The sequence below is a fragment of the Apaloderma vittatum genome, unplaced genomic scaffold (genome assembly GCF_000703405.1).
Source record: "Apaloderma vittatum isolate BGI_N311 unplaced genomic scaffold, ASM70340v1 scaffold4695, whole genome shotgun sequence".
Taxonomy (NCBI): domain Eukaryota; kingdom Metazoa; phylum Chordata; class Aves; order Trogoniformes; family Trogonidae; genus Apaloderma; species Apaloderma vittatum.
Genome location: NW_009718721.1, coordinates 121304 through 136976, shown reverse-complemented (window position 1 = coordinate 136976; position 15673 = coordinate 121304). Strand labels below are relative to the sequence as shown.

Genomic DNA, 15673 nt, shown 5'->3' with positions numbered 1-15673 from the left:
AGGGGGGTAGAGGGAGGAGAGGGAGAGAGGGAAGGAGAGGGAGAAAGAAGGAAAAGAGAAAGGGAGGAAGGAAGGAAGGAAAAGATTGAAAAGTACTTCTGTTTGCTTTGTTTGTGTGTTTTGTCTGCTACAGTGTTGTTGGTATCTATATTATGTTTAACCAGTAGTTACCATTCCAGGTCCAAGATAAGGACAATAATCCATCAGTAATTAAAACGGTGATTATGTTGTTGGAGGGGGAGGTGTCATCTACACTTCATGTTCCTGTTAGACTTCTGGTTTTTACATTGTAAATTCATTGCTTTTCTGCAGATTTGGTGTACGGATACTATAGACAGCAGCGGAAATTGATTGAAGAGATTGATTGGTCATATACAGGTAAGCAAAACTGTTGAAGAAGAACTTTCACTTCGTTATTTTCATGTTCTTTGTTGCAACTTCAGGAGCCTATTACGTCTGACTACTTACTATAGGCCTAAACAATTGCTAAAGTAAAAATTTAGGAAGGGGAGTCTGAAAAATTTCAAGAACTGTACCACAGGGTAGACTGTTTTCGTTTCTTACATCGGTTTCTTTTGGAAGGAGAAAGTCTTCATACTTAAAAGCTTAACCTGAGACATGACTTACATATTGAAGGCTGGGCTAATAAATTGTTACATGCTCGTTTATCATCTGAATATTACTGTTCTGGCAAATTTGAAAAGGAGACAGAAAGGCTGAAACAAGGTACAGCACTTTATGTGAGTAAGAATATAGCCATACACTGTATATGAACTTCTGCTTTGCTTCTGAGCACCTGGGCATCTTTTCCAGATCATACCCTGATTTTCCTAAAAAATCAGTCATTTGACTATCTTATTTGTGTAAGTAAGAAAGATATGCCCTTAAATTATGCATGACCTTTCCTCCTCACAAAAAAGACTATGGGAAATTTATGATTAGCCTGCTAGATTCTTCTGTAAGAGTCAAGGTAGCTTCACTAATATTGAAAAGGTGATTTTATTGTAAATGATAGGTATTTTTTACTCAGAATGCACCCACATTCCTGAGGATGTGCATAGGCTCTTGCATTTTTAATGATTTTAGCTACTGTTTCAAAGACTACAAATTTATGAAAAGAAATAAGGACCGTCAAATTTCAATCTTTCATATATTTCGTTTAAAATACGTTCCTGTAGTTAAAGAGAGTTACATCATTCTTTTTTCTTTCACTTTCTTTCTGATTTTTGAGACAGTTTTTATCTTCCAGGGTAAAACATATCTAACAACTTTTGAGCCTAGAGAGAATTGAAACAGGCTAGTCATAAGCCCTCTAAAATGAGATTTATAATGAAAACTCCTACTTACACACATTGTACTGCAAAATGCAAGCGTAAGATCAATCAATACAGTATTTCATGTTCAAAATCCATCCATTTTTTAATATCACAGTTAGAGGAATACAGAGATAAGCCTCCAGGATTACAGGTGACCAGAGGGCAATTTATGAGTTTACTTTAAAGTATAGCGAGTGGGTTTTGCATAAGATACCGGAGGCCAAAACTCTTCCCAGCCTGCACAGAGCACCCACTCCCTCTGCAGCTGCCGCAGCAGCCACAGGTCACGTTTGCTGGAAATTTTGGGTGGCAAAACAGAACAGACTCTGCCAGATGGAGGATCCAGACTTGTTGGTTCTCTCCCTTGATAAGTGGAGAAGTAGCCACCTCAATTCCTGTGCCTTGTCCTGGTGACTCTACTGCTGGCAAAGCCTTTTTCCACATCCAGACCTATATCATCAGGTGCATGTGGTGCCATGGGGTGGCTGAATTCGAGGGGAGCCTCGCCCAGCACGGTGTGCCTTGCCCCTGCAGCCTCCTGCCCAAGGAGCATCCTAGCCCTGCTCCCACCACCTCACCGAACCCACTGCCAGTTCATGGCATAAAGGGAATATATGAATTCAGCTTTCACTTAAAAACCCCCCAACAAAACAGTCTTTGCCGAATGTCAAGAAAAATAGCAAGTTTAAGCTTTGTGGGTTGGAGGCACAGAAGTCTAGAGACTGAGGCATATTGATTTTAATCTCATTCATGTATAATAATTGGTTTATTTTCGTTTCGTTATTTTATTCCTGGGCAAGTGATACCAAGTACTTTATGTATGACTGTGACACCTGTCTCAGACTTACCAACGTGCATGTTTCTGAATGGGTGATCTGTGCTTTGTGAGTACATCCTTTCCTCAGACACCAGTTATATTCTTCTGTCTTATAAGCTGCACACTGAAAGACCTAAAAAATTAGCTGCCGTGTGCCAGTGAAGTGTTATGAGTGGACCTGGGGATCCTGCAACCATGGAGTTTAATCCATCATAACTAAGAAAAATCTAACTGACTTGATAAACTAATCTGGGTTACTGCAGATGTAATTCTCTATATCAAATAAGAAATTTCAGGTATGTTAGCCATGGTGGGTCAGTACACTCCTTTACTGAGATGGTGCTGTGAGATAGATAGAAGTAAAATGGAACCAGTGAAATAACCTGAAGCTTGCCTGCTGAAATCATTCAATTTCTGCGGGTGAAGTTTCATAATAAAGCAATTTCACATACTGAATGTTAATGTGAGTCATTATCAGTTTTTGACTCTTGGGTAGATATCTAATGAAGGCATAAATGTTGCTGGAAACATTTTGTAGTACTTCTAAGGGCTCTCCTTTAAGCCATAGACAAATCCTGCATTTGGAAGCATGAATTTAGTTTTTAGTGGCCTGACTTTACATATATTTGCATAAACAAATAGAGTGATAAAAAAGTGGAAGGCACAAGTGCTTGTTACAGATGCATCCCTGTTTTTCAGGGATAAGTGACTTCTGAGGCTTTTATAAAGAAGTTTATTAGGAAAATGACTTTTTATTAATTTTATTAATCTTTCATTCTATTTTTTTCATTAAAACTGTGATAGAAAGACTTTACATATATTTGCATAAACAAATAGAGTGATAAAAAAGTGGAAGGCACAAGTGCTTGTTACAGATGCATCCCTGTTTTTCAGGGATAAGTGACTTCTGAGGCTTTTATAAAGAAGTTTATTAGGAAAATGACTTTATTTTATTAATCTTGCATTCTATTTTTTTCATTAAAACTATGATAGAAATAAAAACTGAATGGTATCATGAATATTTTTAAATGATGTAATATATTGAAAGTGGATCCAACCATTTTTGTTGTAGAAAAAAACAAGAGTATTGGAAAAATTTATTTCCTCAAATCAGTTACATACTAATTGATGAACGCAAATCATTTAGACATTATTTATTTGTGCCAATAAGGTTAGGCAATCATGTATTCTTTCAAACCATAAAGCAAGCAGTATGAGCTTCAATTGTATTGTAGAGATGAAAAATTAATTTTTATTGAGGCTTTGTTTATCTGCATTGTGTGTTTTTGACAGAAGGAATGACAATAATACTGTTTTCTGTTTGTATGTTGTGGGTTTTTAACAAGGCTGTTTCACAGCAGTCCATGAAAAATCCAAGTCTGAATGTTCACGTGGAGAATTTTCAATGATACCTCAAACACTGAAATTTCTTTCTGTTGGATTTTCACTCTTAGGATGTGGGTTCTTCATCAGAGCAAACAAATTATGTGATTTAGAGGAAAAAAAAGAGAGCTGAATTCTAAGTAGCCTTTCAGGAATTACAAGAGCTGAGGATATTTAATTTTTTGAAAACTGAATTTACATGTAAATGAATAGAACAGCCAGTTCAGTGTTTTTTCTCTCATCATTCAGTGGTATTATTTTCAGTTAGTGCTGCCATTCATTATGTGATCCACTCATACACAATTGCTTTATAAAAACTGGCAACTCTGATACTGAGGAAAGTGTGAACTGTTGCATTTCTGGGTATTCAAAGAACAATTTTGTTGTTTTGCAAGCAAAATGTGGATCAGTTTCCTTTTTCTGTGGGGGGATTAAGCATCATGAATCATGGAATTACAGACTCACAGAATAATTTGGGTTTTAAGGGGCCTTTGGAAATCACCTGGTCCAACCTCCTGCTCAAAGTGGAGCAAACTTCAGAGCTGAAGCAGGTTGCTCAGACGCCGTCCAGAGTATTGAAAATGCCCACGGAGGGAGATGCTGCAGCCTGTGCAGTGTGTTCCACTGTCATATTGAAATACTTTTTTCATTTACGCACCTGCAATATCTCCTATTGCAACTTGTGAGCATTGACTCTTGCCCTTTCCTTGGGTACTCCTCTGTAGATTGCCTTTACTTAGCAGTAGACTTCAGCACTAGACTTCACGTTCCTCCTCTTGTCTCCAGCCTCAGCAAACCCAGGTGCCTCAGCCACTGCTCGTATGTAATGTTCTCCAACCCCCTGATCACCTCAGTGGCCCTTGGTTTGTTAATACCCATCTTGTACTGGGTAGGGGAGGAGGTAAAAACTGAACTTCTCATTCTCAGTTTCACCTCGCTAATGTGCAGTAGAGGGAAATAGGGACAGGGAATAATGACAGGACAAGGGGTGGTGCTGTTAAACTAAAAGAGGATAGATTTTGACTGGATATAGGGAAGAAATTTTTTACAAGGGTTTTGCAACACTGGAACAGGTTGCCCAGAGAGGTGGTAGGTGCTCATTCCTGAAAACATTCAGGGTCAGTTTGGATGGGGCTCTGAGCAGCGTGATCTAGTTAAAGATGTCCCTGCTCACTGCAGAGGGTTTGGATGAGATGACCATTGCAGGTTCCTTCCCTGATTCTATGGAATGGTCACTTCCCTCATCCTGCTAGATACAGTCTTCCTGATGTAGCCCAGTATGTTGTTGTTCTTCCCGGCTGCAAGGGCACACTGCTGACTTATACACAACTCGTTGTCCAGAAGGATAATTAATTATGATCTTTTCAGCTACTTTTTAATATCTGATGTATCTCAGTAGTAAAACTCAACAGTACATTGATGATGCTCTTCTGGCCCTTGCACCAATACTTGCCACAAGAACAGTGGCTAAATGTAATGGATTGTGGGTTTTACTCCACTTTGAGCATTGAATTAATCCTGTAAAGTGTAAATTTGTTATCGTTCTGTGTCTGATTCAACACCCCCTGGAGATGTCTTCCTAGTTTATCATTCCCAATTAGTGTCACTAGACAGACAAAACCTTTGTTGTTGTTTAAAAGGCTGGTTTTGCCACATGAAGTCCTGGAAATTTGCAATGATGGCTTCCAATGTTGATGCCTATGGTTTGGCTCAGAAGTTAAAATGACCTTATTTTCAGTGGTATGGAGAAAATACAATTCTCTTTCTTGCCCAAACAAGACCTAATATTTTAATTTCACATGTTGTTCTATCATCTTTCAGTACTGAGGAGATTCTACTGCAGAGTCACTGCTCATAAAGTTCATGGGAAAGTAAGTTGTTGCTTATATCCATAATTCACAGGTGCATTTTGCTTTTGACTCAGCCTAAAAAGTGAGCAAGGATCTGCACTATCTTGGCTCTGGCTCAGGAGAATGATTTTGACATTGTTAGCTAACTCTGGTTATTCTGTAAAATGTGATGAGCCATTTCATGAGCCAAATCCTGACAGTCAGGCCGTGAGGGAGAGTGGGAAGCACCAGTAGGAGCTGCTGGAGGTGGGATCCAGGAGCTGCCTGGTGAAACAGCTGATTTAATGGACAGTTCTACCAGACCAAAATGAAATGTCTCCTAGAGAATCCTGCCGAAAAGCTGATGAAACCTCATGTCTTCCCTGGCTGAATAAAACCATGCTTAGGGAAGATGATACATATGAAATTAAGGTGTTGTTTTTTTCTTCCTAGCTGGCTACCAGGGCAATATCAGCATAACTGAGAACATCTGGTCTTTTTATCACCTCCTGTGAAATAAATCACTTTGTGTTTTATATTCGCCAAGTATGATCATAACCATCCCTGGAAGTATTTAAAAGACACATAGATGTGGTGTCTAGGGACATGGTTTATTGGTAGACTTGGCAGTGCTAGTTTAACAGTTGGGCTCAATGATCTTAAAGCTCTTTACCAACCTAAACAATTCTATGATTCTGTGACTGATGCACTGTATCAGTTGTGAGTAATAAAGAAAAGCCTATTCTCTTGGGCTCTGTCAGTGCCTTCTGTAAAGGATGCAGGATAAGAAATCAAAATAACATGCATTCTTTTATTAAGTCATATAAAAATAACTCTTCAGAGGGTTTTTTTAGTAGACTTTATGCCTCAGAAACTGTCATACCTTTTCTTGCATGGTAGCTTATTACATGTATTTACATCTCCCAGGTTACATGGTCACTCATGGTTCAACTGTTTTGTCACTAAATTCACATGATCATTAATTAAAAAGCCTATTATGTTGTGGTTTTGGGAAGACTGATGATTCAGCAACAGAAATTATGGTGTTACACATCTGTTCACATCAAAGAGACAAGGTTTCCTCAGGTGGGAAGCTACATGTTAGCATTGCTGGCCATAGAGAAGATGCTTCAAAGCTACCTCAGTGTACTGAATCAACAACACGACGTATGTTATTCACCACAATAAGATATCTTATATTATAAATTATGATATATTAAGAATTTTGAATTCATATGAGACACTGGAGCAGTTTGCCCAGGGAAGCTGTGGATGCCTCATCCCTGGAAGTGTTCAAGGCCAGGCAGGATGTAGCTTGGAGCAACCTGATCTAGTGGGAGATGTCCCTGCCCATGGCAGGGAGGGTGGAACTAGATGGCCTTTAAGATCCCTTTCAACACAAAACATTCTCTGATTCTGTGATACGGTTCTTTTCCATCAGGAGAGCTGATCTTTGAGCAGTAGAAGGCTACTAGCAGCAAACTGCAATTTATTCAGTCAGTATTTGCCGAATAAACTGACTGAAAAACTGTTGCAAGGGGGTTTGGGGGAGGAGAACCATATTCATGGACTTTTCAAAGAGAGATGCTTGTAGGACAAGTATAAAGAACTATGTGTTGATATTCATATTTGCCTCATCACTGGTAAAATTCCAGCATATTCCTTTCAAGAAAGATTTGAATGATCTGTTTGCCAAAGTTTCATGATAAGGAACTCTGATAAGACCTGTTCCTTCCCCCATTTCACTCCTTTAATGCTATAAACAATGGAAACAACTGAGTCATTTTCAGAAACTGCATAGCATCTCATTCTGAGCATCAGCTAGATTATTCAAACCAAGAGGGTCATTTTCTGAAGTATAAAAATCAAAGTGTGAGGTATATGCACAATGTGGCACTGCTGTTTTGAGAGGTTCTGGCGATAGGTCAGAAAGATGTAGAGACTACCCATTAAGTAAATATGTCTGGAAATTGAAAGCTTTTTTTGGGGGAGAACTGTCTTTGGGAGTACACCTAAGTAAAAGGAAGAAAAAAAGAGATTGTGAATATCTCACAGTAGACTACAGCCTCTGGTTAAGCCTCTTTGTCCTTGAAAATGATCATAAAAATATTCTCATGTATATACTACTGTATTCTCATGTATATACTACAGAATGATTTCTCATTTACAAGTGCATCCAATCTGTGCTGCAATGGGAAGAATATGTTCTTGAGGACTAATTGCTTACAAAGTGCACAGATGATTACTTTCAGATCATCATCACCTCCATATTAATATCATATATGGTTTTGTGAAGTTTAGAGCCCGGTGAATAATTCTCCCATTGCTTATTGCCCTGGTTTGAGCTAAGCAGAACCGATTCTATTCAGTGATTTTCCTTTTCACCGAAGTCTCTTCTAGGAGACTGCACTTTCAACAGCATGGTTTTGCAGACAGTGTCTGCTACTAGAACTGATAACACCTGATGTTTTATAGCCACTGCCAGGGACTGGTATGCAGAAAGGCTCTTGCTTAGACTTGCTCCTATAGTGACCAAGGCAACTGCTAAATCTTACGTAACATGTTGGGGATGATGGGAAGTCAAAAGGTCACAAGGAAGTAAAAAGTTACTTTTCTGGGGAGGAGTAGACAGGACAGATGACCCAAAAAGCAAAGTATTCTGTTCCTTATACATCATATTTAGTATAAATTTGAGGGATCATGCGGATTAAACTCTCTTGCTCTTCCGCTTCTTCAGTGGTCGGCATCTGAGGAGGACTCTATCTGATCTTCTGCCTTTGATCCCAGTCCTGAGTTCCCGAATCCAGCTCCTGTACCCAGCTCCCCTCTGCCATGGAGCCTGGGGCTTCGCTGGTGCTGCCTGCTCTGCAGCATCAGTGGGAATTGCTGTCAGGACAGGAGTTGGATTTGATGTTGATTTTGTATACGTTCCTGTATTATTATTATTTTCATGGAAGAGGCTGCCCAGGGAGGTGGTTGAGTCACCATCCATGGAGTTGTTTACGAGACAGGTAGATGTTGTGCAGAGGGACATGGCTTAGTGGTGTTGATAGAGCTAGGAAAAGGTTGAACTTGATGATCTTGAAGGTCTCTTCCAGACAAAACTGTTCTATGATTCTATATTCTATGATTTATTTCATATTTCTTTATTAGTACTATGATTGTTTATTAAATCTGGTTTAGTTTTTCTTCTCCAATCTGTAAGCTTGTCTCCCTTATTCCTTTTCCCTTCCCCTTTGGGAAGAGAGATTATTAGCATCTGCTGGCCCAGCCCTAACCCTTAACACTTACGTTTACAGAAGGCCTTTTCTACTCATCTGTAACAGCCTATTTGTTTAGGACTTCACTAACATTTTTACTCAAAAGTCTATTCTGCTGTATTTATAAGCATGTCTTGGGTTTTTTTCCTGATATAGTCAAATGCCATTCATTTCAGTATGCAGTTTGCTAAGGTACTGGAGTAAGGGCAATAACCAACTCTGTGCAGTGTACTCACAAATTTGAAGCCATTCACGACTTTGCTCTAAGTCATTAATTCAGTAGAAAACAAACCTTCTAGATAGCTTTTGCATGGGTCAAGAAGGGTTAAAGCAGTCCTCCAAAAGGCCTAGTTAGACAAGTCTTGGAGGCTAGAAGCTCAGAGAGAAGGATGATGAAGAGGAGGGATCCTGAGAAGGAGGAGGCTAAAGGACCGTGGCCTCCCCTGTTGACAGCAGAAAGCTCTCATGTAGGCTCAGATGCCCCTTGAGCCACAACCCCCACAAGTTCGGAGAGGGATGTGTGCTTTTACTTTGCAAATGTGCCTGACTTAGTTTAACAGAGCATGGGAGGAGCAGCAGATGCTATTTCAATTTCTGAATTTTGAATGCTAAATTACTGCCCATTACTGTAAAAGGACTTAAACCATGTTTTCATGCTGTACTTCAGAATTTTGTTTTCAAAGTTATGACTTGGGTTTCCACAAAAATAATTTTTTTTCCAAAGCTTTTCAATTTGAGAAACTAGGGAAACCCATCAGCAGTTCTAATTTGGATCAGTCAGTGTTTGCTGAAAAAAAAAACAGCGCACTGAAAAAATCCTGACCTTTCAAAAATTTAACTTGTAGAAACAACACTTTCAGTTCCACAGGCTGACCCCTGCCATGTGTAAAGCATGTCACCTTCTCATTTGAGAGGTAAAGATAAGCATCTACTTATCTTCAGCTGCATGTTAGAGCCAGCCCAGTTGGCAGCTTGGTGGCTGGACCCCACAGTGTATTGTGAAGCATTAGCATGGTTGTTGCATTTCTTTCTAGCTGCTCATTCTTACGTAGGCCAGTAGGTTGTGCAAGTGTCAGCAGTAGCTAGTTCTGTCTGCAGGCTTGCTGTGAGTGGTAGTAATTTGCAATAAAGAAGGTAAAATAGGAAGAGGCAGAAATATTTTTTATGTGTACACAAAATAATTCCCGTCAAGAGTTTCTGAAGGATCATGTGTGGTGTTTATTTGTATACTATTGGTGCAATATCATGACATATATTGGCACATTAGCACAGTTCTAAGAAACCTAAATTGTACTGGAGTGTTATACAGCTTTATTTCCAATGGGGAGATCCACTCTAGAAAGTTTTCATGAAGGAGCTTGTGTTCTGTTTCTCTGCCAAGGTTAACAAGCTTTCCACACCACCCTGAAGAAATAGTGGGCATGTCAAAAAGCTATTTAGACCCTGAAGGAAATACATAACCCAAAATTTAATCCCTCTGTTCCTGTTCTTGTCTTTGAATTTCATAGCCTTTCTTCTCTTTGCCTTTTTTCTACAATTGTGGTGCATACAAAACCACTCTTCCACAGTCAAAGTCATCCTTTCTTGTGAATGTTGTCAGTCTGTAACTTAATTTGCAGTGTTCCACAGGACAGTGGCTGTGGCTTATTTCCTCTCCTGTGGTCCAGCCATGACTTGTTTCCCTTTTGCATTATCAAGTTCTTCTTTGTCCGCACCATCAAAAGATTGTACAGGCTTTTGTTGCCTACTTCTCCCTGACATTCGTTAATGTCTACGTGAAGTATCAGCCAACTCGCCACCTTATCTCCTGTTTTTCCCAGGAGAAACTCCTTCTCCTCCCAATTAACTAATGGAGAAAGAGCTGGCTGAGTGTTTCCTTGACTATCTTGCAGCCTCTCCCAGCTGCCTTCTCCGAAATGTCAGGGCCGCTCTCCTGTGTGGTTGCCATGGAGCGTGCAGCTGGCAGCCCTGCCCGGGCTTGCAGAAGCCAGCACACCCACCGCCCGCTCTATAGGAACATGCGATGAGGGAGGGAAGGCACTTACCTGCTTTATCACAGTTAACTGGAACGTAACAAAAGGTGCTTCTCGGTGCATATTCAGTATGTGTTTAGTCTCAGTTAGTTGCCATAAAACCCAGCAATGAGTTAATATTCTTTTTATCCCTCCATTTGTGAGAGTGTTTGTGTATGCATAGGTATGTTACAAGTCACGTGTTGTACCTGCTGGTGAGCTTGCCAGCTCAAGAGGTCAGTACATAAATGTAAAGACTGATGAGGAACAGTGAGATTTACACTGTGCTCTATTCATTAATTATCTTCTATAAAAAGATCTGAAGGTGTTTTCGATGTCCTCATAATTTATTATTCAAACTGAAACATTGTTATTAGCAAACAAACTTTTCTTTGATATGGTTTCCTGTTGTGAAAGTCAATACAAATAAAGTAGGTCCTGCATCCAGCCACTGGAAAACATTATTTTTTAAACCTCAGCTTTATTAGCTAGCAACCTGTGGATATATTTGTAGCTGAAATAGTAAAATAGTTTTTAAAATGCCAATGAATTTAAAAACACACTTTGAAATCCCATGCAACTGAGTCATACTGCTATCTCTAAGACATCTCATTCACTTCATAAGCAGATTTCAGTTATGAAGATGAATAAACACATTTGTCCCAAATAATAAACTACCAGTAAGTTCTGTTCCAGTCACTTTTTTCTGGTTATTGATCGTACTCTCTTCCACAAATGGTTAGGTAGACTAGGAACATGTTGCATAGGTCAGTGATCTACAGAGTCCTTTGTTCTGTCTCCTTGATACAGGTTTCTTAGAAACAAAATATTCTTCTCCCAGTTGCCCAGCTTTAGCCCTTGTGAATGAAGTCAGTAGGATTCTCCACTGTGATTGTTTCTTTCATTGAACTGTTCAGGTTTTTCTTACTGGGACCAGATATGGACTCCCCAACTCCAACATTCAACTCTTACATGCAGTCATGCCATGTAACTCTTGCATAAAATTAATCAAACTCAGTTTTAAAAGTAGTTGTGATATTTTACTTCATAGTTCCACTGAAAGACTATGTCAGAAACTCATTTTTGATTTTTAAACCTTATCTTGATTTCCAAGCTAGCTGTATTACTGGGCCATTGAGGTCATCTGGTTCTTCTGATAGGATTGGTTTGTTTATTGGACAGGTCTTTACTATTGTGAGTATTTACCTGCACTGATATCCCTCTCCTGTTAGTTTGTTTGATTCAGCTGAGGTAGTCAAATCTCTTGTCCCTTTTTGACTAGCTTTTTCTTCTCACCCATGGTTCTGCTAAAATTCTTTTGTCTTCAGCATGAGTGACCAGCATCTCTTGCACTTATCCCAGATAAACTGTTCCCGGGACTTTTTGCAAAGACATTAATACTTTCCTGTTTTTACTAGGAGTTGCTTGGTTGGAGCTTCAAAACGTACATGCCTTTCCATCATACTGTCTGTTTGCAGTCCTCTGAGACTGTCAGGCATGGTCTGATTCTCCTCCTCCTCCATGTTTTTCCTGCGCTAACACTCTCATTAGTAACAAAAACTCCCACAAGTAGTCTCTCAATGTATGGTTTTACGCATTTCATTGTTGAATTTCATGCCATTTTTTGCCACTTCAGTTCTCAAGGTCAGCTGGTTTTCCCATACACTATACTGGACTTCCTTGTGATGGCATGTTTCACACCTCATGTCGTCAGTAGATGTATTTAGCAGAACTGAGAAACTCCAGAGTTTCCTGCACATACGCAGCATAGTACCTCCTGTTTACTGCTGCTTACTATTTTTCTCCTTCTCTTGTATTTACTAAGCAAGTGAATGTATTGATTTGTTAAATACAGCGGTAACAACTGTGGGTATTCATTGATCTGTTCAGAGCAATTGCACAGTTCCCTTCCCTTCCCTTCCCTTCCCTTCCCTTCCCTTCACTTCCCTTCCCTTCCCTTCCCCTCCCATTAGTCATCTTTGTTGAGTTCAACCAATGAACTGGAATTTTTGCAAAGAGCCATATGATGCATCCTCTGTTCAGTGCAATTCCACCGTTCCCTTCCCTTCCCTTCCCTTCCCTTCCCTTCCCTTCCCTTCCCTTCCCTTCCCTTCCCATCTCCCTTTCTTTTTCCATCTCCCAAGATCTCTGAGCTTGGATCCCAGCTAACCCACTGGCTGTGTTCTCATTCATAGTCTGTGAGCAACTTTAGCCCTGCTTTAACTCCATTGGCTTTATAAGCATGAGTCAGTATAAGGAAGTTGGCTCATAAAGTGTTCTCTATCCTAGCGAAATATCGCTCATGTTGAATGTTTATTTCCTGTTCAAGCATCATTAAATTGCAATGATTTGTAGCCTTAAAATAAATGCTTGCATAAATATTAAATAGCCATTTAGCAGCTTTATTATGCTATCACCCACAGATAAATCCCATTTTCATAAATTCCTACGTAAATATAATTTTGATTATTGCTGTGTAAGTGCTAAATTTTAACAACTGCAACTAATTACCTATATTCAGGTTTCAAACTTTAGTCTCACAGCCTGAGCTGAAGCCATCAGAAGTCCCTGAGAAGATATCCCTTAACATAAAATTGAACTTCAAAACATTCCTTCCTCATGGTTACAACCCATTTATATCACATCAGCAGTGGAGTATGTTTCTAAACAAACTTTCAATATATGGATTTTAGCGGTGGTGGATAAGGTAGCAGAAATATTCAGAAATGTCTTGCAAATATTTATTCTACTTTCAATGTGTAAAAATTATTAAATGATTGGAAAAAATTATCGTAGCAAAACTAGGAGTGTTTGGCAATTAGGTGAGGAATCACTCTATAATACCCAGTGGCAATTAGCTTTCCCTTTGCAGACCCCTCATTATTTTGCATTATAAGAGAAATTACAAGCGTATTAGCCTGATTCTGCAAAGTTGATCATCAGTGAAAATTAATGTTGACAGTTAATTGTCCTGAAACTTCATATTTAATATCTCACTAAGATGAATGGTTCAGTTGATACTTTCCAGAGCTATTGTTTCAGTCTATGTTTCAAATCCAAATTAATGCATATGTGTAGCTTTTTCTGCACAACCAAGAACGATGAAAAGTTTTACAAAATTAATGGTACTGTGAAAATATAAAGTAATTTCATAAAGCCTGTCAAGATATATCCAACAAAGCTTCTCCTTGGATGTGATATTCTTCAGTATTTTTACTAATGTCAGAATGCCAGAAGAAAGAGAGGACATTTGCAGATTCATGGAGGACGCTATTCTGGAAGTTGCAAGAATTTTGGGTGACATAATCAGAATTCCAAATGAGCTTGATGGAGAAATGTTCTGCAACCAGTCAAATAGAATTTTTCAATACAGTGGTAACAGTAAGCAAAAAATACTCCAATTGGGAAATAAAATCAAGCATATAGATACAAAATGAGGACTGTTTGACTAGGTGGCTGTGTGGCAGTTAGCTATAATTGCATCTGAATTAACAATATGCTGTTGTTGTAAAAAAGGCAGTCCCATTTTGAGGTGAATTAACAGGAATGATGTATAAGGAAGGCACGGGAGGCGGTTATTCTGCTCTACTTGTCACGAGGAAGGTCTCAGCTGTATTTATCCTTGGGCCACGCACTTGTAGAAAAGACAGTGACAAATTGAAACAAGGTCCAGAGAAGAAGCAAAAAAGAATGATGGGAGTCTAAGAAAACTCAAACTTCTTGGAAAAAAATGAAGGAAGTAAGTTAGTATAGATTTATGGTAATAGTCTTAAAGTATTTAAAAGTTGTTATGAAGTTATCACTTGCTCTCCATTTCACTGATGTGCCAAGGATGAATCAGTTTAATTTGCAGAAGAAAAGATCTAGGTGCAATATTAGGAAAAACTAGCTGTGAGAATAGCTAAACTCAGATTGCTCAGGAAGACTGTGGAATCCCTCTCACTGAAGCTCTTTCAAGAAAATTGGGGAAGACAAGCATTAGTGAGGGATAGTCTAATTATACTTGATCCTGTAATGAAAGAAAGGACCCACATGACCTTTCAGTCTTACAGGTCTGTGATGCTTTGGGGCAATTTAAGACCCTATTTAATCATCTTTCAAACAGCACCTCGTGTCTATGTTGTTGTGTAGACAAAGAGAATACCACCAGCTATTCCTGAATTTACCCAGATTTTCAGTCCGTTACAACTTTGTTAATCATCAATGTTTTGTCTAAGAAAATGATTTTCTATTGTAGATCTTTTCCCCATTTTTGACTGTTTGAGGCTGTGGGAGGAAGGACTGCAGGGATGTTGTGGTTTGGTCCTGGCTGGCAGCCAGGTACCCACACAGCTACTCTCTCACTCCCCCTTCACTGCTAGACAGGGGGAGAAAATATTTCAAAGGGCTCAAGGTTTGAGATAAGGACAGGGAGATCACTCTCATTTACCGTCCCAGGTAAAACACACAATTTTGGGGAAATCAAGTAGGTTTATTAAAAGAACGTATCAGAGAAGAGTAGTGAGAAGTAAGAAAACCAAACAGATCTTAAAAGCCAAGACACCTTCCCTCCATCCCTCCTTTCTTCCTGGGTTTAACACCAATCCCGGGTTCTCCACCTCCTCCCCCCGAGCGGCGCAGGGGGACAGGGAATGGGGGTTACAGTCAGTTCATCCGACGTTGGTCCCACCGCTTCTTCACTCCGGAGGAGGACTCTTCACTCTTCCCCAGGGCCATTGTGGGGTCCCTCTCATGGGAGACAAGCTTCACGCTCTCTTCTCTCACGTGAGTCATCCCACGAAGGGCAATTCATCACAAACTGCCCAACGTGAGACACCTCACAAGGGACAACCCACCCCTCGTGAGTCTGAGGTGCAGTCCTTCAGGGGAAACTGCTCCAGCGTGAGTCCCCCGCAGCATCACACAAGTCCCACCAGCCAACCTGCTCCAGCGTGGGCATTCACTCCTCCACGGGCTACAGGCTCTGGCAGCAACTTGCTCCGATGTGGGCTTCCCACGGGCTACGGCCCCCTTCAGGCATCCACCCCCACGGAGTGGGGTCCTCCGCCCCACAGTG

At 39.9% G+C, this 15673-nt stretch overlaps 1 protein-coding gene across 1 annotated transcript in view; it reads left to right on the top strand.

Annotated features, from left to right (window-relative positions):
• Nucleotides 1-312: 312 nt before the first annotated feature.
• The window catches only part of PTPRZ1 (protein tyrosine phosphatase, receptor-type, Z polypeptide 1), a gene marked incomplete at its 5' end in the record, with an annotated part of 98063 nt that continues 82702 nt past the window's right edge, over nt 313-15673 (top strand). The window contains 1 exon segment of the mRNA XM_009870347.1: nt 313-378. Within this exon segment, the coding sequence (XP_009868649.1) occupies nt 313-378 (66 nt within the window).